Source organism: Equus asinus, chromosome 2 (assembly GCF_041296235.1).
Source record: "Equus asinus isolate D_3611 breed Donkey chromosome 2, EquAss-T2T_v2, whole genome shotgun sequence".
Lineage (NCBI taxonomy): Eukaryota > Metazoa > Chordata > Mammalia > Perissodactyla > Equidae > Equus > Equus asinus.
Genome location: NC_091791.1, coordinates 126,963,843 through 126,991,664, shown reverse-complemented (window position 1 = coordinate 126,991,664; position 27,822 = coordinate 126,963,843). Strand labels below are relative to the sequence as shown.

Here is a 27,822-nt window from a genome sequence, read left to right as displayed (position 1 = left end):
AATTGAAAAATGTCCGCTACAGGCTAAGCAGAAGCAGGGTGGGACTGGCTCCATGGCTGACTTATTAGGTGGCCCAAGGGACTCATCAGTTGTTATACAAAATGTGGGAGAACATGGATTCCCTGAAAAACTGTGACAAAGCAGAACACCTCAGGAGAAATTCAAATAAGCTGAGAAAAAAGAGGGGATGAGGCATTTTACAAAGTCAGGCTCAGAGTTTATGAAGTTACAGTTCAAAGCTTTGTGGGTGACACAGTACGAGACCCAAGAGAAACAGGACTGGATGTCTGATACCTTAAAAGAGGTTTAGAAAAAAACAACTGTGTAAAACTAATGGACAGACTAAGAAAAATGCCTTTTACTCCACCTAACATCTCTATCTGATTAACCTTTTCTAAACTATGAGGATATAGCTGAGACTGTATTTCCAATTTTATATCAGAAGAAACTACAGTGGAGACAAATTAACTTACTAATGGGATGGTCCAGCAGAAAAAAACCAATGACCTAGATGCTACAAAGTCAGGAGACCTGGGATATATCCTTGCTTCGGAAACTTCTTAGATGTAGTATTTGGCCATGAAAGCAATCAAGAGTTATTACTTTTGAGTGTTAATTTCCTTTTCCAAAAAACGGAGAAGGATCCAGAAATTAACGTGGATCAATTAGATACGGGGTACAAAAAGATCTCAATTCTGCAAAATAATGCATAATGTCCTTGCTACTACTGGGGACGCAAGTTTTCCTGGTCTCACTCCAGTGCACAATTTCTTTGTACTGCATTGTCCCGCCAAGCAGCATTAGCCGATTCTTTTCCAGATCAGTTTTCAACCGAGAACAAACTATTCTGAAAGGTGAGTGTCAGGTGTTCGAGATATTCCAAAAAAGCACCAAATCTTTGGGTTCCAGGTAACTTCAGCCAGCAAATATCCCCCTTTCATCAACAGTATTTCCAGGCTATCATCCTTATTCCAGATCACTGAAGAGCCCTGTATCAGGTTCTGATCAGGTTATGGTCATATTAAACACCTCTAAAAGGTAATTCACTAGCAAATCTACCCCGTGACAAGATCACTTATGGTGATCTTGTTCTATAAGAGTCCTAAAGCAGATTTCAAATCTGATTCCTCAAATCACTGGATTAAGTCAAGAGACCTACATTCTAACTGTGACTTTTCTAAGGACTAGCATTATTACACTGAGCAAATCACTCTCTATGCCCTCAGTTTAACTATTACCACAGTGATAGGAACATCTATTGCTCCCAAACCTGGCTGCTCATTAGAATCATTTAGGAATCTTTTTTAAAGATTCCTGGGCCTTACCCCAGATATACTAGATTAGACTCTGCAGAGGAGGACCATATACATCTCATGTCTCTCCCACATAGCATAATTATGGATTATGAACGTCATGGAAGTTCAGCCACCCTCCCCATCCCATCTTACCAGGAGCTGCTAAGCTCTCTCACCTGTATTCCATGTTGCTGGCATTCTTACGAGTGGCAGTCAGTTCTACTCCATTCTTTGTCCAGTAGCTGTAGGTAAGGGTGTGAGAGCTGGAGGTGAGGTTACACTGCAGGGTGACAGGGAGAGCAGAGGTTTCCCGAATAATAACCTCTTCACTGGTGACAATCCTCGGCTCTGTAATAAGAGTGCACAATGATAGGGAGCCATTGCCTTCCATTTTCTGCAGCCCTGGCCTGAGAGTTGGATGGGGTAGGATGGGGAGACTAGAATAAGAGGGAGGGCAGACAGGACCACATGAGGAATTTCACTCTACCACTTTGGAGGAAGTCAAGAAAGGAAAAACAATGATTATAAGCAAATGACCACTAGCGCAGACAACAGCCTGATGACCAGCAGGCCTAGATGTGAAAAGAATGGGAGTATTACGGGTGCTTGTACTGGCAACAATCCACTTACGCTTCTGAATACCACTGTTTTATGATATAAGAAGCACCAACCAATTCAGCTTCAATTAGAAAACCAGGCTCCACCTTGCAGTTCTGAAGACAAAGGCAGTATCATTTATATAACTAATAAACTCCCTATGGAGTCACTAGGACTTGGAACAGTAATAGCTATAATTAGATAATGCATGTATGGCTTTTCCCACATTTAAATCTGACAAACCCACAGCAAACCAGCCATGGCCATTAATTATGCAGAAAAAGACAGTGTAGAGCCCAAAAGCAAATTTCATGTTGAAAATCTATTGCATTTTCCAAATTCTTAAGGAACTGTCAGTTCTTCTCTACAGCCCATAGTTATTCCCCAAATAAGAGTTTTTTTCAGAACTGCACTTTAAAACACATTCCATTCTGAGATAATACAATTATAACTAGAATGCAATATGTGTTGGTATCATGGGCTCCTAAAATTTTAGAGCCAAAAGGCCCTTAAAGTTCACTGAATCCCACTCTTTAAGAGCTAGAAAGGTTAAAATGACTTGTGCAAGGCCATAATTATTATTAGTGACAAAGCTGGGCCTGGAAAACATATTTGACTAAATTCTCTATCCCCGGCCCCCCCCAACCCCAAAACATTCCCCACACACCTTCCACCTTAGGGCAAGTTAGATACTTAAATTTTCTGGTTCTATCCTGGGCTTAGATAACCTGGGATCATTAGTTAGGTATTTACAAAATAATATATTTGAGTCAAATATTATAACACATTGAGCAGAAATTTTTTTAAGACACACTACATCATTCCTGGAAGGTTCATCCTTAAAGCACTTTGAATTCCATCACTATATTAAAGTCAAGATGTTTCTGTTTGCTGTCTTTTGCTGTTATTTTTATTGTTATTATCTTTAATCTTTGCCCAGGCTTAGTTCTTTTTCTATTTTGGTCAAACATTTTTATGTGAAGTCTAATCTAGCCATCTTTTCCCATCCACAATTACAGGTATTTGCTTTTTTTCCCCAGTTCTTTCTCAGAAATGCTTGACTGACTTCCCATTTCCCTGCACCTGGCTACTTCCTGTCCGCAGCTCTGTGGCAGCTCCCTACCACCATTTTATGCAGTATAGCGCTGACTCTTAATTCTTGAGGACAGAATTCCCTCCCTCCACCAGAACTAAGCAATGTTCATTGTGCAGGGAGGAGGCAGAGGACGGAGAAGTCATGGGACAACTAAAAAATGTAATGCCCAGGGACCTCCCGATCAATGTTACATTTGATTGTAAAGCTCATATCATCAAAGAAACTTGTGATAAATAAAGCAAATCCTCAAGTTTGCTCAATTAAATTGGTTCTCACTATTTTCCAACTCTGGCAAAAGGATAGTGGTTATCTTCTTCCATTCAGCACTGGTCCTTATCGGTAACATCAAACAGGGTCTCTATGTACAGATAATGGAGGCATAGCAGCCACTAAGACAGAAGCAGATGCATGTAAACACGTTAGCGCAGTGGTGTCCCATGGTTTCCAAAACACAGTGGACAGAAGCCAAATCCCTGGGCCTTAAGTCGAGTAGAACGGCTGCAAACCCTGCAATGGAAGGCGCACACACACCATCAGCAGAAAGCATCACAATTCCAAGAAAAATCAAAATCAAGCAAAATCAAAAGAGAAAAAGAGAGAACCAGTACTCCACAGAAATTAAAAAATATAAAGGCAACATTAAAACCCAAACACACTTTTAGGTTTTTACTGAATTTTTATTATCCAATTTCATTTTCTGTCCCATTTGGGACTCTCCTTCTGGTTCTTCCTCTCAGACTGCACTGAGAAAGGGTGAACTCTGAGAATGATGAGGCCAAGAGCTTCCAGTTGCTTAAATACAAGGAGGCCAAAGTGAAGGCTACTCTTACCTGTGGCGAAGCAAATGACCACTGCAGCTCAGGGAGATTAAGAGGCTGATGAAAGCAACCTGGTAGACTTTCTGCCAAGAACTCTTGAAAGGCAAAGGAAAGGACTTTTTCCCTTAAGTGTTAATGATCCAGGAGACAGTCAGCTGGGAGCAAGTGGATAATTTAAATAGGTTTAAATATGATTCTGCACTATAGGAGGGTTGTGGGGTGGGGTAACCTCCCTCTTATCACTGCCATGTATGGAAACCAGTGCTAGACCTCCTTGGCCACGGTGCCACATCTGTATTCTGCACCAGGATGAAGGTGGGACTTTTATTTCTGTGGCTGAGCACTGCCCATGAAAGTCCAAGAGCAATGAACATTTAGGAGAAGCTCAAAAATTTTTAGCTGCCACTGACTCTATTTAGAAGCATTGGGTAGGAGATCCTTACCCTAATGTAGGAGAACATGCTATGGCCAGAGGCATAAAACTGGGCACATTTCTCTTCCTGACTTGTTATTCAAGGAGCTTTGGGGGGGGTGGGGGGGGAGTACTGCCAGGAGGTCATTCTTAGATATAAGAGTTCAACCTCCCCCTGGAGGCAAATGTCCTTGGGGATGCTGAGATCATAAAACAATCCAATTACAGTGGAATTCAGAGCATCTGGAAAAAAAAGGCAGCAGCCTGACTCTCTAAAAGTTAACTAGGGTTTAACTGACTAACAGGGAAGTCTGGGGAGAGAGTGAACTAGCCAGGGTTTGTTCAACCACATGCAGACACCCCTAAGTTAGGAAGCTTATTTCCAAGTAAACTGGGGGAATGCTACGTACTCTGAGATTGGTAGGTAGGTACCCCAAAACCTCATCTTCTAGCCCCAAGGCATGACATTTTAACTATGAGTCTACTTGAGTCAGGCTCCTGGAAGTACAAGTGCCAAACGCCCAGCCCAGTCCATGCCTACAAATTTCCGCAGACCTTTGTGGCCACTGGGTAATTCTGCTTTTATAAGGAAAGGAGAAGGGGAGAAGGAGGAGGAGGCGTGCAAGGGAAAAAATTGTTAAAAGAAAAATCGCTGGGTTAATGTTCCCCATTTTCACATAGACAAGGTTTTCTTTTCCCCTTTCCAGAAGCAGGTCCTCTGATTCAACAGTGCCAACTGCAGCAGCCTCTCGTCTCTCCCCTCTAAGGCCTCTTTTCTTCATAGGCATCTTCTGAGTTACTATAAACAACAGACCATTACTTCGCTATTTTCCATATAAGTATATAGATTCAGGGCCCATGTTATAGTACCTTCATGTTATTACCAAATTCCTCATAAATATATTTGACTATTTTTATTTTTACTTACTCTAAATCAATCAGTTCTTTAAGCCAGAACTAGCTATAGGTCTCTTACTGAGTCCTTGAAGAGAAAGTGAAAAACCCAGGATCTTTCTATTAAATAGAGAATGCTCCCTCAATTATAATCAGGTGAGATGTGGGGCTAGCACTCTTCCTGGCCAGGAGCACTGGCTCTGTGGTGGCTTCTCCTTCCTTGTCCTTCCCACCATACTTATAGCAAGACACTTTCAAGGAAGAGAGGTGGCCACAAAGCTCCTGCATCTGATATCTTACTTGTACCTGCTACAAAGGAAAGGATTCTGAGCCAGCTGCTCAGCTCATCCTTACATCTCAGAGGACCAAGGCTGGAATTTAGTTTCCTCTCTTCTCAACATACAAGAAGAGGCCAGTGTGAATGGCTTCCAAACTATTCCTGGGGTTGCCAGCCTCTAGGGTGAGGAGCACTGTGCCAGCAGTCAGTCATCAGAGTCAAACTGTCTGGTGAACAGGAATCAGATGCAACTCTGACTTCAAAACAGCATAATGAGTTTTAAAAAAATATTTTGCAGCTTAGTATCACCTGGCTCCTAAGAGCAAGACACATGGAGGAAATCTCAGGCTGCTGCTTTAAAGAGAACAGGAGACTAGATGGGTAGGACCCGTGGAGAGTGTACTGCTGCAGTGGAGGGCTGTTGTCAGAGAAGCACATGCCACTGTTTTAGAAAAGAAAAAGCTGGAACTATGGAGATATCCAGGCTTACATGCCACCCAACAACCAAAACACACCATCACACCACACCCATGGCAACATTCCCATCACAGAACAGGATGACACCACGTCACAGCGAGGGAAGAGGCTGGGCAGACACAAACTTAAAACCATAGAGGGGAAGGCAGCTACTCAGAGAGCTTCAAACAGATAAACAGAAGAAATAAAAAGTAGTTAGATTGGGGAGAGAAACAAAAATAGAAAGGCACCAGAGAATAAATCAGCAAAAGGATAGCAGGAAACCTACTACAAAATTAAAGGGGAGGGAAAGAAACAATTCAACACCACCCTGGCTTCACTGCCTGGTTTCATGAGTTTTAAGTGCTTTTTGGTTTTTAGCCTCCCCAGTTCTCCCTCCCCACCTCTTCCCAATGCAGATGGATTTTGGACAGTCACGTATTTCCCCAAGTTCTTTGTTCCTGAGGAGAAAGACACAGAGAAGGGTTGGGGGATAAGGGAGGTAGAGAGGACGGCAAAGAAGAAAAAAAAAAGTTGCCACAGATGTTTTCATACACTACAACCAGAAGGGTCGTGGGTCTGAAAAAACAAAGACATGGGGTAGGGTGAGTGGTCATACTGGGGAGGAGGGAAAGGAAGCAGACGGGAAGGGTCATCGGGCCACCTCTAATGACTACAGTACTACTACTGTAGGGTGCTGGACTCACTCTGAAGGACGCTTATGGTGGCCTGGGCTCGAATCCATGTTATGGAGGGGTTTTGCCTCAAGTCATTCCTCTTGGGGTCGTTGCTGGCCCTGCACTCGTAAGTCCCAGAGTCCTCCAAGGTGAGCCGGGTTATTCTCAGCACACTCACGCCGTTTGACCCGTAGGCGGTGTTTACGGTGACACGGCGCTTCCGAGCACCGTCCCACAGCTGTCTGAAAGACTCTGCCCGGTTGACTTCTGCGTACCACCACTGGATCTCTGGCGTGGGGCTCCCGACCACGTCACAGTACAGCTCAAAGGCGTCCCCAGTGAGCTTAGTTTCTGACATGGGCGACTTGACAAACCCAGCTAGAGGGAGGGGGAGCAGGAATGCAGTGACAGGCCATTCAGAAAAAAAAAAAGAATCAACAGGTGTTAATAGTAATTTAAAGAAAAGAAAAGAAAAAAGCAAATGAGTTGCAAAGAACAAAAAGGATTCATTTTTAAACTATAAAGAGACAGTAAACAGCATTTCATACAAGCTTTTAGAAGAAGAACCACCCTGGGAAGCTTATGAAGCAAAGGCAGGCCAATTACAAGCTGGGGCAGCCCAGGTGCTGGCCAGGCAGAAGCAAGCCCACTGGAAAGCGTTTTAGCAATGGGCCCAGCTGGTAGAAATGAGAAAGCCTCAGGTCTCGGGGAAGAATCTCTTTCCTTAGAGCACAAACCATTACCTTGTCAAACTCAGGCAAGTGATGAAAAATAACCAGAAGTGGCAGTGGGTTTATATGCCAAGTCAGGATCTCTCTTTTGGATGGAAGAACGCTTTGTTAGAGATGCAGCGTCTTCTGTGGGCCTCAACAAGAAGTATTAACTGACCTACTGACACCTTCTCTGGGGAGTCAGAGTCCAGATTTCAACTCACGGGGTAGCCAATCTCCCTCATGGAGGATTCTATCCTGAGTTCAGGTCAGACTTTCTGCACACCCTATTCTTCCCTGGGCCTAGAGCAAACAAACAGTTGACTGTGATTAGGCAGCCTCTAACTGAACACAGACCCTTAGGCACAGGAGAACAAGACAGTCTGTACTTTAGAGTGAGAATTATTATGGGGGTCAGCTCAGGAGCGGAACCAACAGTAACAGCAACCTAATTCATTGCCAGTGAATGGAGAGACTATGAAATTCATAATCCCATAAGTCCATACAACTAGAAAAATCTCCTGAAAAGGGAGTCTTAAAAATAACCAAGGTACTTGATAGGCTCTCTCTATACAACTTAGCTGCCTGGCTCCTAGAGGCCAGCTCAAAAAGAATGAGAAATGTATAATGATGAATTAAATTAAACTCCATGGTGAAAGCCAGGCCTCAACAACATTGCCAGGCACTGCCCAGGAATTAAAGTTGATGCCTACTTCCACTTGTTCATAATTTGCTTGAGGTTACACTTCCATAAGACAAGGTAGCAATGGCGGAAAAGAGTTTAAAAAAAAAAAATCCAGGCTTATGTGAAGAACTTGAAGCGGGGCCCATAGGAAACAAAATCACAATGCAAGCATACTCTCTCTCACCCATTTACTGCACCCAAGGTTCATTCAGCACTTCTACCAAAACAGGCAGTGTCCTAAGGTATAAGGGCAAGAAGCTAAAAGACGGTACTGTGACTGGCTGGGCAATTTCTCTTGGGACTAGGCCAGCCCCTTCACAGTGAGCAGAGAGCGGGGCCAGGATCTACCAATATCAGACTGAGAACATTCCAGAGGGAAAGTATGAATTAAATGGAACAGTTTTACTACAGTCCAGATGCAGAGGATGTAATGGGGCTGGCTGAAAATGGAGGCTGCTAAGTGGAAAATTTTCTGTTTATATCCATAGCAGTATTTGCCTTTGGAGATGAAACTCCATCCCATGGACCTCAGAACCCTAAAGGTGGGTACTACACTTACTCAAGTAGAGGTCAAGACCTCCAAATTCAGACTAGACTTTCAATTCATAAAACATTCAGAAACTATGGAGGACAGGAATGCAATAATTAACAGCCTTAGACTAAATGTTCTGCCTTGAAAATGCCAGTCTAAACTAACTCTTCAGATCCAGTGTCAGTTCCTTGTAAGGAACTATCTAACAGAGACCCCAAGAAACCAAAAAGATGTCATTCTCAGATGCCAGGGAAGTTTTAGAATTCTAGAAAGGAGATACCAAGCCCCTGCATGAAGAGCTGAGCTCCCTTGCAGATAGAGTGGTATCCCAAGGAGCCATGCCTTAGTCCCACAAACTGCCACCTGCCCACCTGTCAAAGTCAATGCCAACGAATACAGAGGGAGACGTAAAGGAAGCTGGTTTCATTCATTTTACTACTGGTCCAATCAACAGAGAAAAGTGGTTATCAGTAAATCCCTCAAGAGCAGTAAAGAGTATTACTCTGTTTTTATCATATTCTTGATCATTAAGTGGAAATCACAAATGCTCTTATTCTCACATTCTCTGTGAACTGGCGGGGTTTATGTCCTCTCAAATGCTACAATTATGTACTTGATTATGCTCTAGAAATCTGTTAGTGGATTTGTTTTATATTTTTTCCCTTCTTCTGAATTGCACTTGTAAGCAGGATTAGATTTAAGCCTGTTTATCAATCTATTGACCACGCTAATGTAAAAGGAATGCCTGCAAGTATGCCCAGAACCACCAAGAACCATCCAATTCCAGTGTATCATCCAATCCATCCAATCTCAAACCCCAATACCACACAATGCAAAGGCAGCTGAGAACCAACAGCCTGAACATAATTCCCACTGCACAGAACCTAGCAAGTCACTCAACGTGAGGCTGCCACCCCTGCACAAGACTGACTTGTATGGAAGAAGGAATGCTGATCTGATTTAGTTTTTCTACCTTCACACAGGAAAATGGGACCAAGTGAAAAATGTTCTTTCAATTAGCAAATTATATGATTTATATTTAAACAAAGTTATCTAAAAACAAGATTAAAAATCCCTTAAAACAGTGACCAGAGTCATCTACCTGTGCTCTCTCTGAAGACTATCATTATTATTTATTATTATTAGACATGGATATCAACAGGTAACATTTTCTAAGTATATGTCACGTGTTAGACAATGCGCTAAGTACTTTCTATATTATGGCATTTGATCCTCACAACAGCCTTATAAGATAGGTGTTATTACAATCCCCTCAAAGATGTGAAAACTAAAGCCCTAAAAAAGTTAAGTACTTTGCCCACAGTCATAAGCTAATAGTGAAAGAATCTAGCCTGGAATACCGTTGGGTCCAAAGACAAAGCATGATCTCCTAACACCTTCCACTACTGCAGTCAATGTGCCTTACTTACTAGGCCAGAAAAGTGTTTTGTATTTAAAAGTTAAAGATATTTTTTGCCACCACCTAAATTTTATTAATTACTTTCTAGCTACAAAAATGCCAGGACCGACCTCTCCATTGGAAAGCACAGCACACTATGATGACTAACTCCTTAAAATTATAACCCTATTAAAGAATGGAGATAGAGGAGCACAGGATCAGAGTTTCTAATGCAACTGTGTGTGTGTGTGTGTGTGTATTGGCGGGGAGGCACGAGGAAAAGAATGAGAAAACAAAAGAGTTCCAAAGCAAGACTTCCCCCTAGTTCTGATGATGTCATCAGCCTGCTCTTGAGAAGGCTGGGTTCATAGAAGAAAGGAGTTTAAAAACATTAGATGCGTTTCTCTGGTGGTGTGGTCAGTGGCCAAATAAATAAAGGGCAGCAACTGAAATTTTTATAATATCTAAGAGTTTACAAAGTGCTTCCACACACATCACATCTCATTTCCTTTCCATAATTTCACAAGGTTCATAGGGCAGGTGCAGAGGCAGGTTCATGACTTGCCCAAGATCACTTAGGCAGCTAATTCTGAGTGGAACTGGGATCAGAACTCAGGTCTTCAGCTCTTAGACTACGGTTCTTTCTAATTAACCATACTGCCTCTACACAAACCAAGTAGGGGATTCCTTGATAGTTGAACACTCATCAAAAATCATGAAAACAGATCTATTTCTCCTCCTACCAGTAGGAAAAAGGGGAAAAAGAAAAAACCTCTCTATACAGTACTGTGAAATCATAATCAGCAAGGGAAAATTATTAGCAACCATCTACCTCATTATCCATCCAAAATTAGCTCCAATTCAGGAGAAGAGAAGAACGAACTCACAGCAGCAGGAGGCAGGCAGCTCAGAGCCTGACTCACTGCCTGTCTTTCATTACCAAGGGCTTTAAACAAATATGTGCCCTCAACATGAGATCACACAACTGTCTAAAGTTAGGCCGGCAGAAGCACCTGTTTGATCTCCAGGTCAAAGCTCATCCAACATTTTGGAAAAAGCCTAAATTTCAGAAAAACAATCTCCTGTCCCTTCTCCACCATCATCTCCAACCAATGTAATATGTAACTGAGCTCAGATCTCAGACAGGTTTGAGAAAGTACTACTATCAGTATATTCAGTTCAACAATAATAAAAAGGGGACCTGAACAGTGGTCACTGACTTTGGAAGAGGTAATGACTAGAAGCTGGAGATGGTTGAGGGTGGCAAGCAGAGTATTTAAAAAAAATGGAGACAGTAAAACTGGGAAAAGCATAATGTAAAATTGCATAACTGGGGATGGGGGATGGGAGGCGAAGACGACAGCTGGGGCTAGCAGCCGGAGAAAAGGAGGAGCTCTCTGGCAGGAAAAACTGGATGTGTAGATACGCAGCAGAGGGTGAGAAGAAAAAGGGAACACAGAAGAGCAAGTTGAGCCCAATCCCAAGGAAACTGCTTTTACATTATGTCCTAAGGAAGCAAAAAAGCTAGACTAGCCCCATACAGGAGGGACCTCCAATAATTTTTACAGCAGAAATTTTCTTTACCTCCAGGGCAATCAATGACAGGTAGTAAGACTAACTTCTCCCTCTCTCTCAGATGACTACAGCCAAGGCCAAGTCTTTAAATCTAGCCTGCTTTTGACACCTTTTATTTTTAATTTTTTTAAACAGCTGTTCCTGTCAAGCCCCTCTCTACTAATAATTCCCTGTGGGTGGCTCATGCTGTTCTCTCCTTCATGCCTCATAATAAAGAGGAAATGAAAGCTAAGGACACAACAGCATTTCTCTCTTCCCCCCCCCACCTCTCTCTCTCTCACACACACACACATTCTCTCTCGCGTGCACGCTCTCTCTCTCTCTCTCATATCATGTAGCTCAAAAAGAAGCAAGACAAAATGATATCTAACTGTGGTTTTAGGCACAGTATTTCAAATCTGTCTAAATGACCCTAAACTGCTAAAAGGCTGTATACCCAGCCTACTATACAGCCTACCTATCCTTACCTTTAATTTAAGAAAGAGATCACTTATTACGGGACCAGCCCGGTGGCACAGTGGTTAAGTTCACGTGCTCCACTTTGGCGGCCCATGGTACATGGGTTCGGATCCTGGGCACAGACCTACACACGGCTCATCAAGGCATGCTGAGACAGCATCCCACGTACAAAATAGAGGAAGACTGGCACTGAAGTTAGCTCAGCAAAAATCATCTTCAAGCAAAAAGAGGAAGATTGGCAACAGATGTTAGCTCAAGGCCAATCTTCCTCACCAAAAGAAAGAAAGAAACAAACAATTTATCACTATTCCTTGACACTAAAGGCAGATCATAAGTCCATATGCACTCATTCTGTGTATACCCACCAAAGGGAAGGCATGCCTGAGGCCCTGGGAGTAGATGGAAATGGGGTAACCTCATTCTCTGCAGCAGGAAGGAGGTATACGGGTCTGATCTCATCGATTAGTCCAATCTGTAGCTAGAAATGACATTAATTACAAAGCATTTTCCAAATTCAAACCTGTTCCTTTCACAGCTACCTCTATGAGGTAGACCAGACAAAGGCTTGGAAATTAAGATCAGACCCATCACTAGCTTCTAAGCCAGAGCCCACACTTTATTCTGAAATTCTACCATGCAAATGGTTAAAGGAATCTGCTCGGCATATTTCAGCCAGCCTTCTGCCTTGGAGAAAGAGGGAAACCTAGTTCAAAGCAGTCTATGTGGTTTGGTGATTAAAAGCAGCAAACTAAAATCAGATTGCCTGGAGGTGCTGTCACTAACTGTATGACCTTAGGCAAGTGATCTAACCTCTGAGCTTCTCCCTAATCTGTAAAACAGGGCTAATAATAGTGGCAACCTCCTAGGGTTATTGTGAGGATTACATGAAATAACCGTTTAAAACAGTGCCTGGCACACAGTAAGCACTCAGTGTTAGCTATTATTGTGTGTCTCCACAGAAACAATGTGAATAGGCCCCGTGCAGCAGCCTTCAGCACTGCTCCACGACAGGCTGGGAAGCAGACACTTAACATCCAAAATGAGTTCTGACTTAGAATCCAACTTCTTTAAGAAACAACAAACAATCAACCTTAACCTTTCTATAGTTTGTTACTAGAGAAGCTTAAGTGGGAAAGAGAAGACTACAAATAGGACTAAGAAAATTATCAACCTTAACCTTTAAAATAAAATGAGAACCATAACAGAAATATTAATTGCAGAAGACAATGAAAAAGAAAGAATTCTTCATTCCTTCCTATCCTTAGAGCAAATCAGACTGGGGAGAGTGACAGGAGCAGTGTGCACCCATGGAATTAGCAAATATTATTACAGTTATAAGTCATTAAATCTGAGATATTATGAACAATGTGGAAAGCCCAAGAGTAATGAAAATTAAAAGAGGCAGTACAAGATTCTCCCTTTTCAAAAAAAGTAAAGAATAAACCTACTAATTACAAATCAAGCTGCTTAGCAATGATATATAGGAAAATACTGGATACTGGATAGGCCAAACTGAAATTCACAAAATATAAAATAATAGTTACAGGATTTCGGATCATGTCCGATTAGCTTCATTTCAGTCTAAGAAAGAGTGTCAGCTTTTGAGTCAGTACCTCCACTTTAAATTCTCTTAAAACTGAGCAGTTTCTTCAAATGGGAATGATGCCACCTACTTCACAGGGTAATACAGGTGGAAGAGTTCTGTAAACTAAAACTCTACGCAAATGTTAAGTTACTTTAGGACAGATAAAGGATAAGCATGTGATATGACTGATTTTCAACAAGGATTTCTATTCGGTCCTCTTGTCAATTCCCATTGACAGGCTAACCAACCATGATCTATCTACCTAGACCCATGGGTCTAAAGGTCAGTGACCGGGAAAAAAAAGGTTTTAAATATGGTAAAAAGCCATGGGCTTCTCTCTTCCCAGAAAATACACGCAAACAAAATTTTGCATATAATACACAGGTGTCCCAGAGCCCAAGTTAGACATCTGAAGTCTCAACTGTACTGCCATTGGATGAGCGGACAGATAAGGGTCTCTCCTTTAAGCTGAGAGCTCATTTTACAGGGAAATGAACCATGGTTTACAACATCTGGATTGGATTCCTCAACTTCTCCAACCTCAGTCTCCTCATCTGAAAAATTGGGATAATAATTCCTACCTTCTTTATAAGGTAATGGCAAAGTTCACATAAACAATGTATGTAAAATTACTCTGTAACCTGTACACCTATAATTTTAATAATATAAGATGGCCGTTTTACGCAAGCATTCTCTCTGTAACTTAAAGAATGACCTAAACCAGTCCTGGGTGTTCTGCTGAGGTACTCAAAAGCAGTGAGAGAGAAAGCGAGGGGGCTGGGCTCAAAGACTCACCAATGGGGGCGGGGGGTTGTCTACTGTGCTATTTCTGAATTTTTCAATTTCACAAAAGAAAAAAGCATTGAAAACTACTGACCCAAAGAATTTCAAGGTTTCAAATAGAAAGTGATATTAAATAAGGTGAGGTTGCCAGTGATTAATTTAAAAAATCAGAATAAATTCTGGTTAAAAGTGTCTTATAAAAATAGAACTTGAGGGGCTGGCCCCGTGGCTGAGTGGTTGAGTTCGCGCGCTCCGCTGCAGGCGGCCCAGTGTTTCGTTGGTTCGAATCCTGGGCGCGGACATGGCACTGCTCATCAAACCACGCTGAGGCAGCGTCCCACATGCCACAACTAGAAGGACCCACAACGAAGAATATACAACTATGTACCGGGGGCTTTGGGGAGAAAAAGGAAAAAATAAAATCTTTAAAAAAAAAAAAATCATGTAAATGTTTAAAAAAAAAAATAGAACTTGACACCAGATCTAAGAAATAGAAGGGACTAGAAAATTTTAATAACAAAGAGAACAATCAGGTCAGAACTGACCCCCTCTTGCATTTCTTCACACACATCTAACATGCTCCAGGAGCTCAGCAACCCTCGCCTATGACCCTGAATATCCTCGAATGAGCTCTAACAAATTGAAAGCTCTGCTTGTATGTTATTATCAGAAAATCCTAGCCACTTAGTCTATGCTTTTATAGTCCCCAGGTAAACAGCGTCATTATTATTATAGACACTCCTGGAAACTAACAACATTTCTTCCTCACCCCAGGAAGGAAACAGGCATTTTAATTTAGTCTTGAGCAGAGAGAGTATTTATACCATCTCATTTTGACCGTGATGTCAAAATGTCCATAACCTTAGTTTTTAAAAAGTAAGGATGTGTCCAAGGGAAAAAATGCAGTAGCCACAAACTGCTGTCAAGCTAGTCTTTTTAGGAAACTTTAGAAAATCTACTTCCTAACTCCACTAACAGTACTCAAGCTGCTGGTACACAAAGGAAAAAAGCTAGTTTGGATAACCATTAAAAACCACCAATGTCTCATCCAAAGGAAACAGACAAATGCATACAAACCAGCCATACCTCAAAGAGCATTCTTAAGGAAAGGTTTAGTTTCCAAACAGTGAAACCCTTACATATTTAAGCAAATGATCATAAAAGCTCTCTTATCCCAAGAGACTGCCAAAAATAGCTATGGGCCAATATACCCAAATGGAACTTTGAAGCCAGAAACAATTTTGCGGGGGGGGCGGGGAGAGACAGTTACAGAGCATTTTAAGATTACGCCTCAGCTGACCCTCTGGTTAGGATTTATTACAGGAAAAATGAAAACAACATGCTAAAAAGGTTGAATACTCCAGTTAAATAAACCATTCTCAAAAGCTAACCTCCACTAAGTACTTTTTCTGTGAAATTCACTTGTTTATAGATTCAGTATAACTTTTGATAACAAGCTCACTTTTTGTCCCTGAAAACATACCAACACTCAGGATTTAAACGGTAAAGATAACACAATTCAGCTCATTCTTTCATCATCACATATCCCATGAGAATGACAATGAACACAAGTAGTCCAAGCCTATATAGTCCGGATATAATCTAGAAGACATTTTAACTGACACATGGTAGGAAGCCCCCTCCCTCACCTCCTTTGAAACAGCCATGCCCAGAAACTCACAGAGTCAAATACTTTGCATATAGGGACATTCAATCTTTGAAGTACATCCCAGAACACTAGGTACTACAGTCCCAGTCTTCCCAGCAGATGAATTATTTCCAAGCTTACAGTGGAAACCACACTGGAAACTTTATTATTAATCAAAGGCAAAACTTTTCTTAGATGGCAGAATCCTAGAGCAGCAATTCTTAAAACTTTATTGTGCATCAGAATCATCTGTTAAGACAGACTCCTGGGCCCCATCCCCAGAGATTCCAAATTCCAATAGGTCTGAAGTGGGGCCTGGGAATGTGCATTTCTAACAAGTTCTCAGGTGATCCTGGTGTTGCTGGTCCACAGACCACACTTGCACAACTCACGTCTTAGAGAGTCTGAAACTGTTAAATGTTTCAGCTTTTACAAATTGAAAGAAAATAAGGACAGAGGAGCCACACGGATGTTTCTGAAACCATATAAAGACTCCTAGCAGCTAAAACTGTGATTCATAATCAAAAGAGAGAATGCATCAAAAATGGTTGCTAAAAAACTGTCACTCATTATGACTTCATAATACTTTTATCTTGTATTTGTTCAACTTATCAATCCATAAATTGAAAGCATGGTTTCAACTCAATTTACCATTTATTGAGGGCCTATTTACTTAAGATGGTGCACAGGGATAATTAAAATAAACTTTGCTCCTAAAGAGAACTCACCTTTGCAAGACATGAGACAGAAAAATAAAATACAACGTAATTGATAAGGGTCACTTCTACAACAAATGTATAAAAGGCAACAGGAACATATAAGAACTAATTTTGCAGGGAGAGAGGACTGATATATGCATAGAAAGCTTATGCACAGGGGCCAGCCCCATGGCCAAGTGGTTAAGTTGGTGCACTCCGCTTCGGAGGCCCAGGATTTCGCCGCTTTGGATCCTCAGCACAGACATGGCCCTGCTCATCAAGCCATGCTAAAGGTGGCGTCCCACATAGCACAACCAGAAGGACCTACAACTAGAATATGCAACTAGGTACTGGGGGACTTTGGAGGGAAGAAGAGATAAAAAAAAACAAGATTGGCAACAGATGTTAGCTCAGGTGCCAATCTTTAAGAAAAAAAAAGCAAGCAAGCCTATGCATAAAATCTGAGCCTAGCTTTGTCAGTTTCGAGGAGAGGGGAGATGTTCTTGCTCTAGCCAAGAGGAAACAAGTTATGAGCACAGTGTTGAGAAGTGGCAGGCATGAGTAGTTCTACATAAAGCTGAAAAATTTCAACATTTGTTCAATGCTTTTATATTGCCAAGCACCTGTTAAGTGTTCATGCTACTCAGAAAAATAAGACAGTCTATATAGCCTCAAGACCTCACAATTTAGGGAGAATGACAAGCATCCTGCAGGCTAAGCAGCTTGAGCTTCTTTCTACAGAACAAATGAGGTGACTGATCTGATTGGTGGCAGTATGAAGGATGGATCAGAAAAAAAGTTAGGAAACTCCTTCAATAATCTAAATGAAAAATAAGTCTGTACTAATTAAGGGTAGCTGTAGGAATGGTGAGAAGGTGATGGATGTGAGAAATGTTTATGAGATAGAATCAACTGAAATTGTTGACCAGGGAGTGGAGAGTGATACTGTAAACAGAATAATGGAAGACAGGCTGAGAGTTGGTTTTGAAGGCACATATAGGATAGGCTATGCTGGTGAGATGTTCGGACGTAGTTAAAAATAATAGATCTGGTATTCAGAAGAGGTGGAGGCTGGAAATATGCACTTGGGACTTACCAGGTCAGGTAGAAGTTGAAGCCATAGGAGGAGATGAGATCACTCCGGGAGGATGAAAAAGGAACTGAGAATGGATCTTTCTACATCATTACACTTTTTCCAAATGATTCACCACTGAATGCAATGCACTTTTACTAGGCTAAAATACATCAAAATAGGAACTCCCTTCTTATATCTGCACAACACTTTTACTAAGGGTAAATAACTTATTATTATGCTTCAGAAGATTTTTAAAAGAAGAAGAGTCTTCTCATGTTTTTGCTGTCAATGACTCGGATACAAGGCCTAGTATCCATGCCAGAGACACCCAAAGCAGCCTTAGGCTTTACTTGAATATGTAATGCTATTAGCCTTTATTTACAAAAAACCCTTAACCTTTCATAAAAACAGCACTCATTTGGTTCCAAAGATTATCTTGAGAAACGCTTTTTCTTGGGAAAAAGCTAACACTTAATCCCAACCAAATTTTCTCAACTTTGAAAAAGGAAAATGTATGGAATCTTGTCTAAAGACCAAAGCTAAACTAACTCTCACCCTGCGCTCTGCAGGAGAGTACCAAAAAAACAAAGCCAATGTGCCACAGACCAAGTGATTCTAGCGAAAAAAACACCAACAGGAAAGTAGCTCCTATTTCATACTGTGATAAAAATTCATGAAGTACCGCAATGTTTATGTTCTTTTTCCTACCCTCTGGTCTTCTCCAATATTTCTGTAAAGATTAAGCACATAGGATTTGGAAAAATAAGGATAGTAACACACAGACAAGTGACCAAGAGGTTCTCCACTTCAACAATGACACGGAATGGGAAATTTCCTTCCCCCCTAGGCCCAATGGTCTCTTAATTTAAAAAACTGAGGATACTCAATAGAACTATGCTGAGTCTTATTTTGAACTTTTAAAAATGAATTATGAAATGGAACAAATTTGACTCCTTTTCCTATGGACCATATTGACAACGTGTTGAAATTGCAAACTGTTCCACTGACATGATCATGGCAAAATTATATATATGGTGAGATTAAGCAACAGAGTCCAAGGAATACTTATTACACACTGTTCATGGCGATCTGTATTTCTCCTCAAATTCTCAACAATTTATATAATTATAGTTCATTCCAAGAATTTCACTTGCATACCCAAAAGGGGCAATAATAACATGAAGAAAGTTTTACATTTAAACAGGAGGAGAAAAAAAGGAAGCCACAGGGCAACTTATTCTTAAAGCAATAAGCAATTTCTCCCCACCCCCTCTGTTAAATGACATTTAACATATATTCAATCTGCTGTTAGAAGAATTAGGATCCTACTTGTGGAATTTAGTTAGCCTATCTAGAAACAAACGATCAAGAACACTTTCTTAAAATTAAATATAAAATTAAATATTGTTCCAGACAATGAAATATTATTCAGTGCTAAAAAAGAAATGAGCTATCAAGCCATGAAAAGACATGAAGGAACCTTAAATGCATGTTACTAACTGAAAAAGCCAATCTGAAATGGTTACAGACTGAACAATTCCAACTATATGACATTCTGGAAAAAGAAAAACTACGGAGATAGTCCCTGGCAACCACTGATCTTTTTACTAAGGGGGAGGGAAGGACCAGGTGGAACACTAAGGATTTTTAGGGCAGTGAAACTATTCTCTATGATATGATAATGGCGGACACATGGCATTAATTTGTCAAAACCCACAGAACATACAATGCCAAGAATGAACTCTAATGTAAACTATGCACTTTGGGTGATAATGATGTGTCAGTGTAGGCTCACCATCTGTAATAAACACACCACTCAAGTAGGGATAGTGTTAGTGGAGGAGACTGTATGCATGGATGAGGGCAGGGCATATATGGGAACTCTCTGTACTTTCTGCCTAATTTTGCTGTGAACCTGAAACTGCTCTAAAAAAATTAAGTCTATTAAAAAAGTAAGTAAACTAACTGAAAAACACTTATAATCATGTACTGAGATTTATTTGCCCCGGGACTGAGTGTATCTGACTGCAGACAAATTTTTTTAAATGATACATAAATGTAAAACTATCTTTGAGCAATGAGAATTCAGTTTTGCCCAGACAAGCTAAGTAATGTCCACCTATCTTGTGTTTTCTGACAAAAGCACAGAAAACACAGGGCTCTTTTCTAGCCTGGAAATCAACTCAAATCTTGAGATCATCCAGATTTCCATTAGGCTATCTTTATTAATGCCCTCCTAACTCCACTAAACAGAAATCTCCCAGCTTAGGGAAAAGAATCTTACCCAATATAGGAGGAAATTTCATAAGCCTCATCACATTAAGTATCCAAGAGCAGATATTACACTTATGGGTAACGTAACCACATAATTTATCAACTAAACCAGGACACTTTTAAGAGTGAAAGAATGCCATGAATAATTTTGACAATGCAACACGTACAAACAGAGTTATAGTACCCCCCCACACACACACACTCATGGGGAACCAGGAGGTTGTGCTGTGTGAGATCAAGCAAATAGAGTGCAGCTATCTCAGAATCCTCCAGGTCAATTAACTTCCAATTCTAAATATAGTATATTTGTGATTTACAAACTTTTCCCAAGAACTTTGAGTGATAATTTCCCAAGAACCCCTTTGATTGTTAAATACCTATGTCTCAGATTTAAATGTATGTAGCTAGTCCTACAATGCACCTCCAAATTCCTGGAATTTTTTTTTTCTCTGTCAAAACTGGTAAATCCTCAACTCTATTCTCCTGCATTCCATCTCATCTGGTAGCTATACCACCCTTGGCTCAGATAATTTCCCATTAACCAGAGTCTCTTGCCTCACTATGAAGTATGCAGTATATAATCAAGCCCTACTGCCTTGATTTCAAACACAGTATACAAAGATCAACGAACCCTCATGTTTGAAAAGGACAGCTCTCTACTTAGCAGTCTGAGTGTACTGTCATATCTAGTAAAATTATAAACCCTGGTACAAAATAGGCCGAGACTGTAAGTTAGCTCTCACTCTCTAGAATGTATTATCAGGTACTCTGTGATAGTGTTTCAGAACTGAACACCAAACTGCATGAGAATAAAATGCTAGACATAGCAACTTAAACTGTGACTTGAAAAAAAGTATATTAATGTATAGAAATTGTTCCATTTAATAACATGTTATAACATATATGTTAAAATATGAAGCCTCAGTTCCCTTGTGTATACAATCAGAAGACTGGAATAGATGATTTCTAAGGTCCTTTCAGCTCTAATATTCTGTAAATCTACATACGATAAATGGTCAATTAATTGAAATGCAGTATTCTATGAATCCATGAAGATGCATAAGGCAATACTGTGTTTGTGAAAGAGTATATTTAAATAGACTGTTAATTATATGGAAACCAGGATCTGTCTCTAATTTTGTATCCCCACAACACCTTGCTGCACATTTATACTCAATAATATTTGTTAAAAGAATGGTGAGAAATATAATTCTCATTAATCAAGGATTAAGCATAAAACCCTTTCATTAAATTTCAACCCATTAACCCTTAAAATGTACTAGTATAATCACTAGTATGTATTATTAATAAACAGTTTAATAAATGAAACCATCTTCCTTAGGTTAGTGGAATTTTTAATAATATCAGAGCCATCTTTCTGAGTATCAACAAAATCATAAATTCTAGGAGACTAGACTATGATATATTTGAATTTACCACAGATGCCCTATAAGTTACTTTATTATAAAAAGAAAAAAATCTAATCCCTAATCAGTTTTTCTTGCTATGCATCCAGTAATCCTAACAAGCAAGGGAATAAAACTTGAGCGTAATACAGATTTTTGATTTGAGATTTTACTTTATAGTTAGAATGCAAGTTTCCCATTCTTTTCCACACGAGGTAATGATGCAGCCCATCACCAATTCTAAAACAGAAGGAAGTTCAGACTTCCTGTAAACCTCCTAGAATCAAAAACAAACAGCCTAGAAATCTCTTTCTTTGAAAAGATAACTTTAAGAAAACCATCTGGGCCGGCTCTGTGGCCGAGTGGTTAAGTTCGCGCGCTCCCCTGCGGCAGCCCAGGGTTCAGATCCTGGGCGCAGACATGGCACCGCTCGTCAGGCCACGTTGAGGCGGCGTCCCACATCCCACAACTAGAAGGACCTGCAACTAAGATATACAACTGTGTACAGGGGGGATTTGGGGAGATAAAGCAGAAAAAAAAAAGGAAAAAAGAAAACCATCTGTGAGAGAAGGGGGCAGAGACTAGGACATTTCTAACTATTCTTTAAAAAAAAAAGATTCCAAAAAGATTACTGAACACATAACTGAATGTCTCTGAAAGCAAATTCATTATAATAGCAGCTAATTTCATTGATCATTTATATATGTCAGGTACAGTGCAAAGTATATTATATAATTTAGTTTACTACATAAAAAGAGTCTACCCCTTAAGATTGTTACTGCCATTCTACAGATGTGCAGAGGCAGAATGCACATCCTGGTAGTTATAATTCCAGAGCTGAAAACACTACACTATACTGCCTCACTGATAGCAATGCTTTGTTTACTATGGACAATTAGAAATAAATATCCTGTATACATTATTTAATCCAAAAACATTTTATCTTAGAATGACTGTCACACAGCGTGTTCTACTTCTTTCTCATCCATGTTACCAGTTCAGGCCTTTACACATCCGTCCTCAATTATCTAAGTTACCTATATGGCAATTCTATTTGGGCTTATAAGTTTAAAAAGTATTTGGCACCACTAACTGTGACCTATTGTTTTAAGCTGGTGTTCCTATAAACTGGAACTTAGTAGTAGATCTCCAGTTCTTACTGGCAGATCTCCACGGTGGTTGCTAAAACCACACACCCCCGAAGATTTTCTTCCCATGAGAAGATGAAAACTAACCGCCCTTTTGATCCTTTTCCAAGCAGGGACTTAAGCACACCTCTGCACTCTCCTATGACAGGCATGCTCTTAGGTTTCAAAACTCAGGGCAGGTGATAATTAGCCCTTCCTCACAAAGACGCTGACAAACCTTGCAATAAAAATTATTTTACCAAGTCTGTTTTGCATAGGACAATTATCTTTGTGCTATTTTATAGATTCTGCCTTAAAGGGATCATCTTTTCTTTTGGTCTTATTTCTACCACAGACACTCATATTAGTATAAATATTTTAATCTTCAACTTTGCAAAGTATCCGGAGGACCTCTTCCATGCAGCTATCAGGGCTGATCAAGCAGATCACGAACCAAAGTTAAGAAACATCCTTGTGCAAAAGCTTCAAAAGTAGGTCTACAATGGGGTCACTCATTTCATTAATTTTAAAACTTGGCTCCTCAGACCCTAAGAATTCTCTGGAACAACTAGAGGACTCCCTCTCCCCAAACACCTCTTCTTTTATCTAAATTAACAACTGAGATTCTACTTAATTTTTAAATAAAAAAAGAAAATAACTCTCTGTGGCTAAAGGTTGAAAACTCCTAAATCTAATTTTGCCCCAATTTAACACTCAGATACACCAAGGTCCCAAGAGGGTATAATTTAGTTGTAGAACCCTTACCAGAATCCAAATATTTTGAATCTTGTTCACTAACATTCTACCCAATAAAATCTCCCTCCTTGACTCCTCAGCAAATCCCAAAATTCAGTCAACAATCCAATCTATTCCCTTCTCCTTTCACAATTACATCTTATGTGTACCCTCCTCATCTAGTTTCAGGTCTTCATTAACTCATAACGCCACAATGAGGCAGAGCTCCGCCTCCACCAAGAGGTGGAGGGTCACAACAAACAGAACAGTGCTTATTCCTGGTGAGCGGGAATCAAGGGATAAGAGGAGGAACTTTAATATTTTATTTTAAACACCTAGGTATTATTTGAAATTATCAAGTAAGCAAGTCCTTTCATAAGTTTTTAAAATCCAGTAACTTACCCATTTTTTCAAAAACTTAAATGAAATAATTGTATGTCAAAATGTTGGCTAACCGCTATCTAAGCCAGGAAGGTTCATCCTCCCTGTCTGCTGATATTCTCTCCTGCAGTTAGTTACATCTATTCTTTGAAAATTCAGCCTGATAAAAACTTCATGAAATTCTAGACAGAGATGGCTGAGAAGCTTATATATCCGGTTACCTCAGGCTCACCTGTTACTACTGGGCCCGTCAAGTTTTTCCAATGGTGTATTTCAAGAGCTTTAAGACTTGATACATTTCTCGAGCTCTTTCAGTGACAAACCGATAGTGCTGGAGAATGGTAAGGTGACACTCTAAGAACTACTAACAACACATTCCACTCAACTTCTTTCCCATTCTGACTTCAAAAAGCTGCTAAAATATACATACCTGTTGCTGGAATACAAATGTCAGCAATCTCATACTTCTCCTGGTAATTTCGGAGCAATTTTCACTACAGCTTACTGTTGTTCCTATAGTAAGAACTACTACTCTGTATACTCTAGTGGATTTTTTTCTTTAATGCACATCAAAATTTGCCCTTTCATCCTACAGCTATAAAATCTGATTACCCTTAGCAGCACCCCACCCTATAATTGAATTTTAACGTATACCTGCTCCTGGGTAGCAAACTATATGCTCCATGGGCAGACATTTCAGAACGTTTCATGTGCACTCCACAGTAAGTGGTAGCCTTGTGAGGAAGCACTAAAATCTACCAGCCCACAGCAAGTACCTCATAGTTCACAAGCAATATTCATTACTAGCCGCCTGCCTGGAATTCTTTCTGCCTTGATGTCCTCAGTTCCATGAGGAATTAATTTCTTTTGTAACTAGGCCCTGAAGACTAGCTGAGCTGTTTCTGAGAAATACAGACATTATGACCCTGTGGGGATTAAAAGATTAAAAAAGCATGTTAGAAAAATCACCACCATATAAAGAAAATCATTAAACAGCTACTAGGAAAAGCAAAAATACCCAGCAGTCACAATATGCAAACACTCCAGCTCAAAAACATCAGTCAACTAAACTAAACTTTGTATATTACAATAGCATTTACCATCCCTCTGCCTCAAAGGCATTCAGATAAAACAGGACAAAGAATTTAAAAGTGCCAAATGATTATTTGGAAACAACTGAAGATACCAAGAGGGACAAGAGCGAGTAGGTAGGGATAAGAAACTAAAGTTAAGGGGCCGCCCCCAGGGCCAATTGGTTAAGTTCACGCGCTCCGCTGTGGTGGCCCAGGGTTTTGCCTGTTCGGATCCTGGGCACAGACACGGCACCGCTCATCAGGCCACGCTGAGGTGGCATCCCACACGCCACAACTAGAAGGACCCACAACTAAAATATACAACTATGTACCAGGGGGATTTGGGGAGATAAAGCAGAAAAAAGAAAAAAAAACTAAAATTAAGATAGAAAAAATAAGGAAAAAAACTTATAAAAAATAATATATATAACTAAAGCACAGAGCTCTTAAAAAGGACTCAAAATCATATTGTGGAGGAAAACAAAGATGACCAACAGAATTATGAAGATGGGAATAGAGGAATAAATCACATGTTTCCTATATTGCTTTAACCGTTTAGATCACCGTCTTCATTACTAAAGAAAAGTAAAAGTTAAAAGAAAAAAACCTTTCTGCTGCTAAAGTATGAAAAAGATGTATAGCAAGATGTATACGCCCCTAAAGCATTTTACAAGAACCAAGAAAATGCAGAACTTCCAAAACATTCACTGTACAACTGGAAGCAAATCATACACCAGTTTCCTAGTAAAAACCACGCTGCTAAATTCCTAACTCGAGCAACAACTATAAAAATACGTCACTTCTTTGGCATAATCTAATTTTGAAGGTGCAATAAAGTACTGCAATACCAGCAAAATTACCTGCTCCAACATTACTTCAAAAATAAATCTCATTGCTAAATAAAGATCACTGCTATGCTAAGGTTGAGAGCTAATCTGAAAGACCAAGGAGACCATCACTGATACAGTTTGGAATCAGGATGTTCAGTGCTATAAGCTTCAGGCTCCAAATACCTCAAACTGTAGGGAGGCTGTGTGTTAACCAAAAAAATTCATTTTAATTACTTTCTTGCTTCTGTTAAAAATAAGTGGTTAATATATCCCATATTAGAGATTTCAAAATCATAACCATCTAACTATAAAACACAGCTAACTTTAAAACTGATTAAAAAGTAAGCAAAGATAACTGAAATGATATTAGTGGCAGAGAGAAAATCTCGTCAAGCTCGTATCTTGTGTCAGGTACAGTGCTAGGTGATTTATGTATGCAATCTCATTCTCACCACCACCCTGTAAGGTGTGTATTATTCCTAAAGAACAGGTGAGGAAACAGATTAAGAAACTTGCCAAAAATCAGAACTCCCACCCAATCTTTCAAGCTTCAAAATCCATAATATAATCCTTTGGTGAAGAGGATACAGAATAGGGGCCCAGTGACAGTTTTATTTGAGCAGCACAGTATTTTCAAAACTGCAACATTCAGTGTTTTCAAGTCAAAGCATGTATTGTATTCTCCGGTTTGTAAATGGTACCTACTTGCCTAGTTCCTGTGGTAAATGAGTTTGCACTCCCTGCTTTAACGCATGTTAACAAAAAGAATAAAAACAAGTGAACAGCTGCTCTCCTTGCCTTTCCATTCCTAGAAGAGGTGTGGCTTCAACCAGTGGTTGTCCTGAGAACTAGGTGGTGTAATCCTACATCAGAGAATACTTAACAAGTGCAGGGACAAAAAGAGAGAGACTTCTCCACAGGGGGCTGCTCTGCCTTTTATTGGAGCATTTACGGAGCTCTGCCTTTTATGGACACAATGATTAAGATGGCACTACCAGCTTTTAATGGGCTGGAACCAGGGATCCTCAACAACCCACAAAGTAGGAAAAGCCTTGCACAACAAAGAATTGTCCTTCTTCCCACACAACTTTCAAATGACGCTCAAAAAGATGAAAAACTTGTTCTGAGTCTAGAAGCTAACTCTTTTAAATATAACACGAAGTATTCTTGCACGGTTTTAATTAACCATCACTCAATTTTCCAGGAATGCAATTACTACGTAAAGTGAGATCGTACTTTGTTTCATTTGTAACTTTACCAAAAGTTGTTCATCTTTTCAGAAAATCACATTATCAATAGCAATGCTGCCTGTAGTATTTAAGTCACTGTTACAGCACAAATATACCAGCCTGCATTTGTAGTTGTCACATTCTTGGTTTTTCCACATATGGATATAAACAGCAGGCTACTTCATCGTCTTCCTGTGTAGCCATGCCTGAGCATTCACGGACTAAACTAAATATCTTATTATAAGTTGTTTTCCTTTATTTTCTCCTTTATATTACATTTAGGGTATTACATTTTTTTTCTTAATAATGCATAGGTAGGTTAAAACACCTATGAATTTCACTTGAGGATAGTAAAGGGGAGTTACAAAAACGTGTTATAAAAAAAGGACACAAGATAGATACATGACTTTACTTTCTGTCGCCTACCTGGGGGAAGTAGGGAATAGGGATGAGGGTAAGAGGGTGTCCCTGTAACTAGATATAATTAGAGATGAGAGCAGTACTGGGAGGCACACTTCAAAGATTACAGAAATTCATATCAGCCTTCCCTATTACAGGGAGATAATTCAGTGAAAAGGCTAGTCTGCCAACAACCATGTAAAATGTAAAATTTACTATACAGTCATCAATTGCCAGACGAACCAACCTTGAAATAATCTGGCCCTTCTCACCAGTACTTTCACTTTCCTATGAACTACCAGAGTTGCAGTTAACCTATTAAGGGTAAACACTTTTATAAGTACCAGGCACTATAACTCAAAGCTATACATACAAGCCACTTTACAACACAACAGTCTGTAAAGCACTTTTCCATACCTTATCATTTGATCTCATAAAAACCCTATAGATTATTATACGAATTTTAAAAAGAGAAACCATAGGAACTAAAACGGAATTAGACAGGAATTCAGGGCTCCTGCCAAATCCAGTGCTCTTTCTATTCAAGTATGTTGCCCCACAAAAAGATCTTTTTGATATAGTTTTTATTTATGCTTTACATTTACAAGGGTGACAGAGTATATCAATTTACTTATCCTGTAATACTATCTCCAATTGCGTTTCAACATCAAATTTAAACTACACTAATTTCCTAGTT

At 39.9% G+C, this 27,822-nt stretch overlaps 1 protein-coding gene across 3 annotated transcripts in view; it reads right to left on the bottom strand.

Moving 5' to 3' along the window:
* The window catches only part of NPTN (neuroplastin), a 65,817-nt gene that overhangs the window by 25,775 nt on the left and 12,220 nt on the right, over positions 1–27,822 (bottom strand). For all 3 annotated transcript variants that reach the window (XM_014849728.3, XM_070498383.1, XM_070498390.1), the window contains 2 exons: positions 6,553–6,900; positions 1,472–1,643 (listed from right to left, as the gene is read on the bottom strand). In XM_014849728.3, the coding sequence (XP_014705214.2) occupies positions 1,472–1,643; positions 6,553–6,900 (520 nt within the window). The remainder of the gene's footprint in view (positions 1–1,471; positions 1,644–6,552; positions 6,901–27,822) is intronic.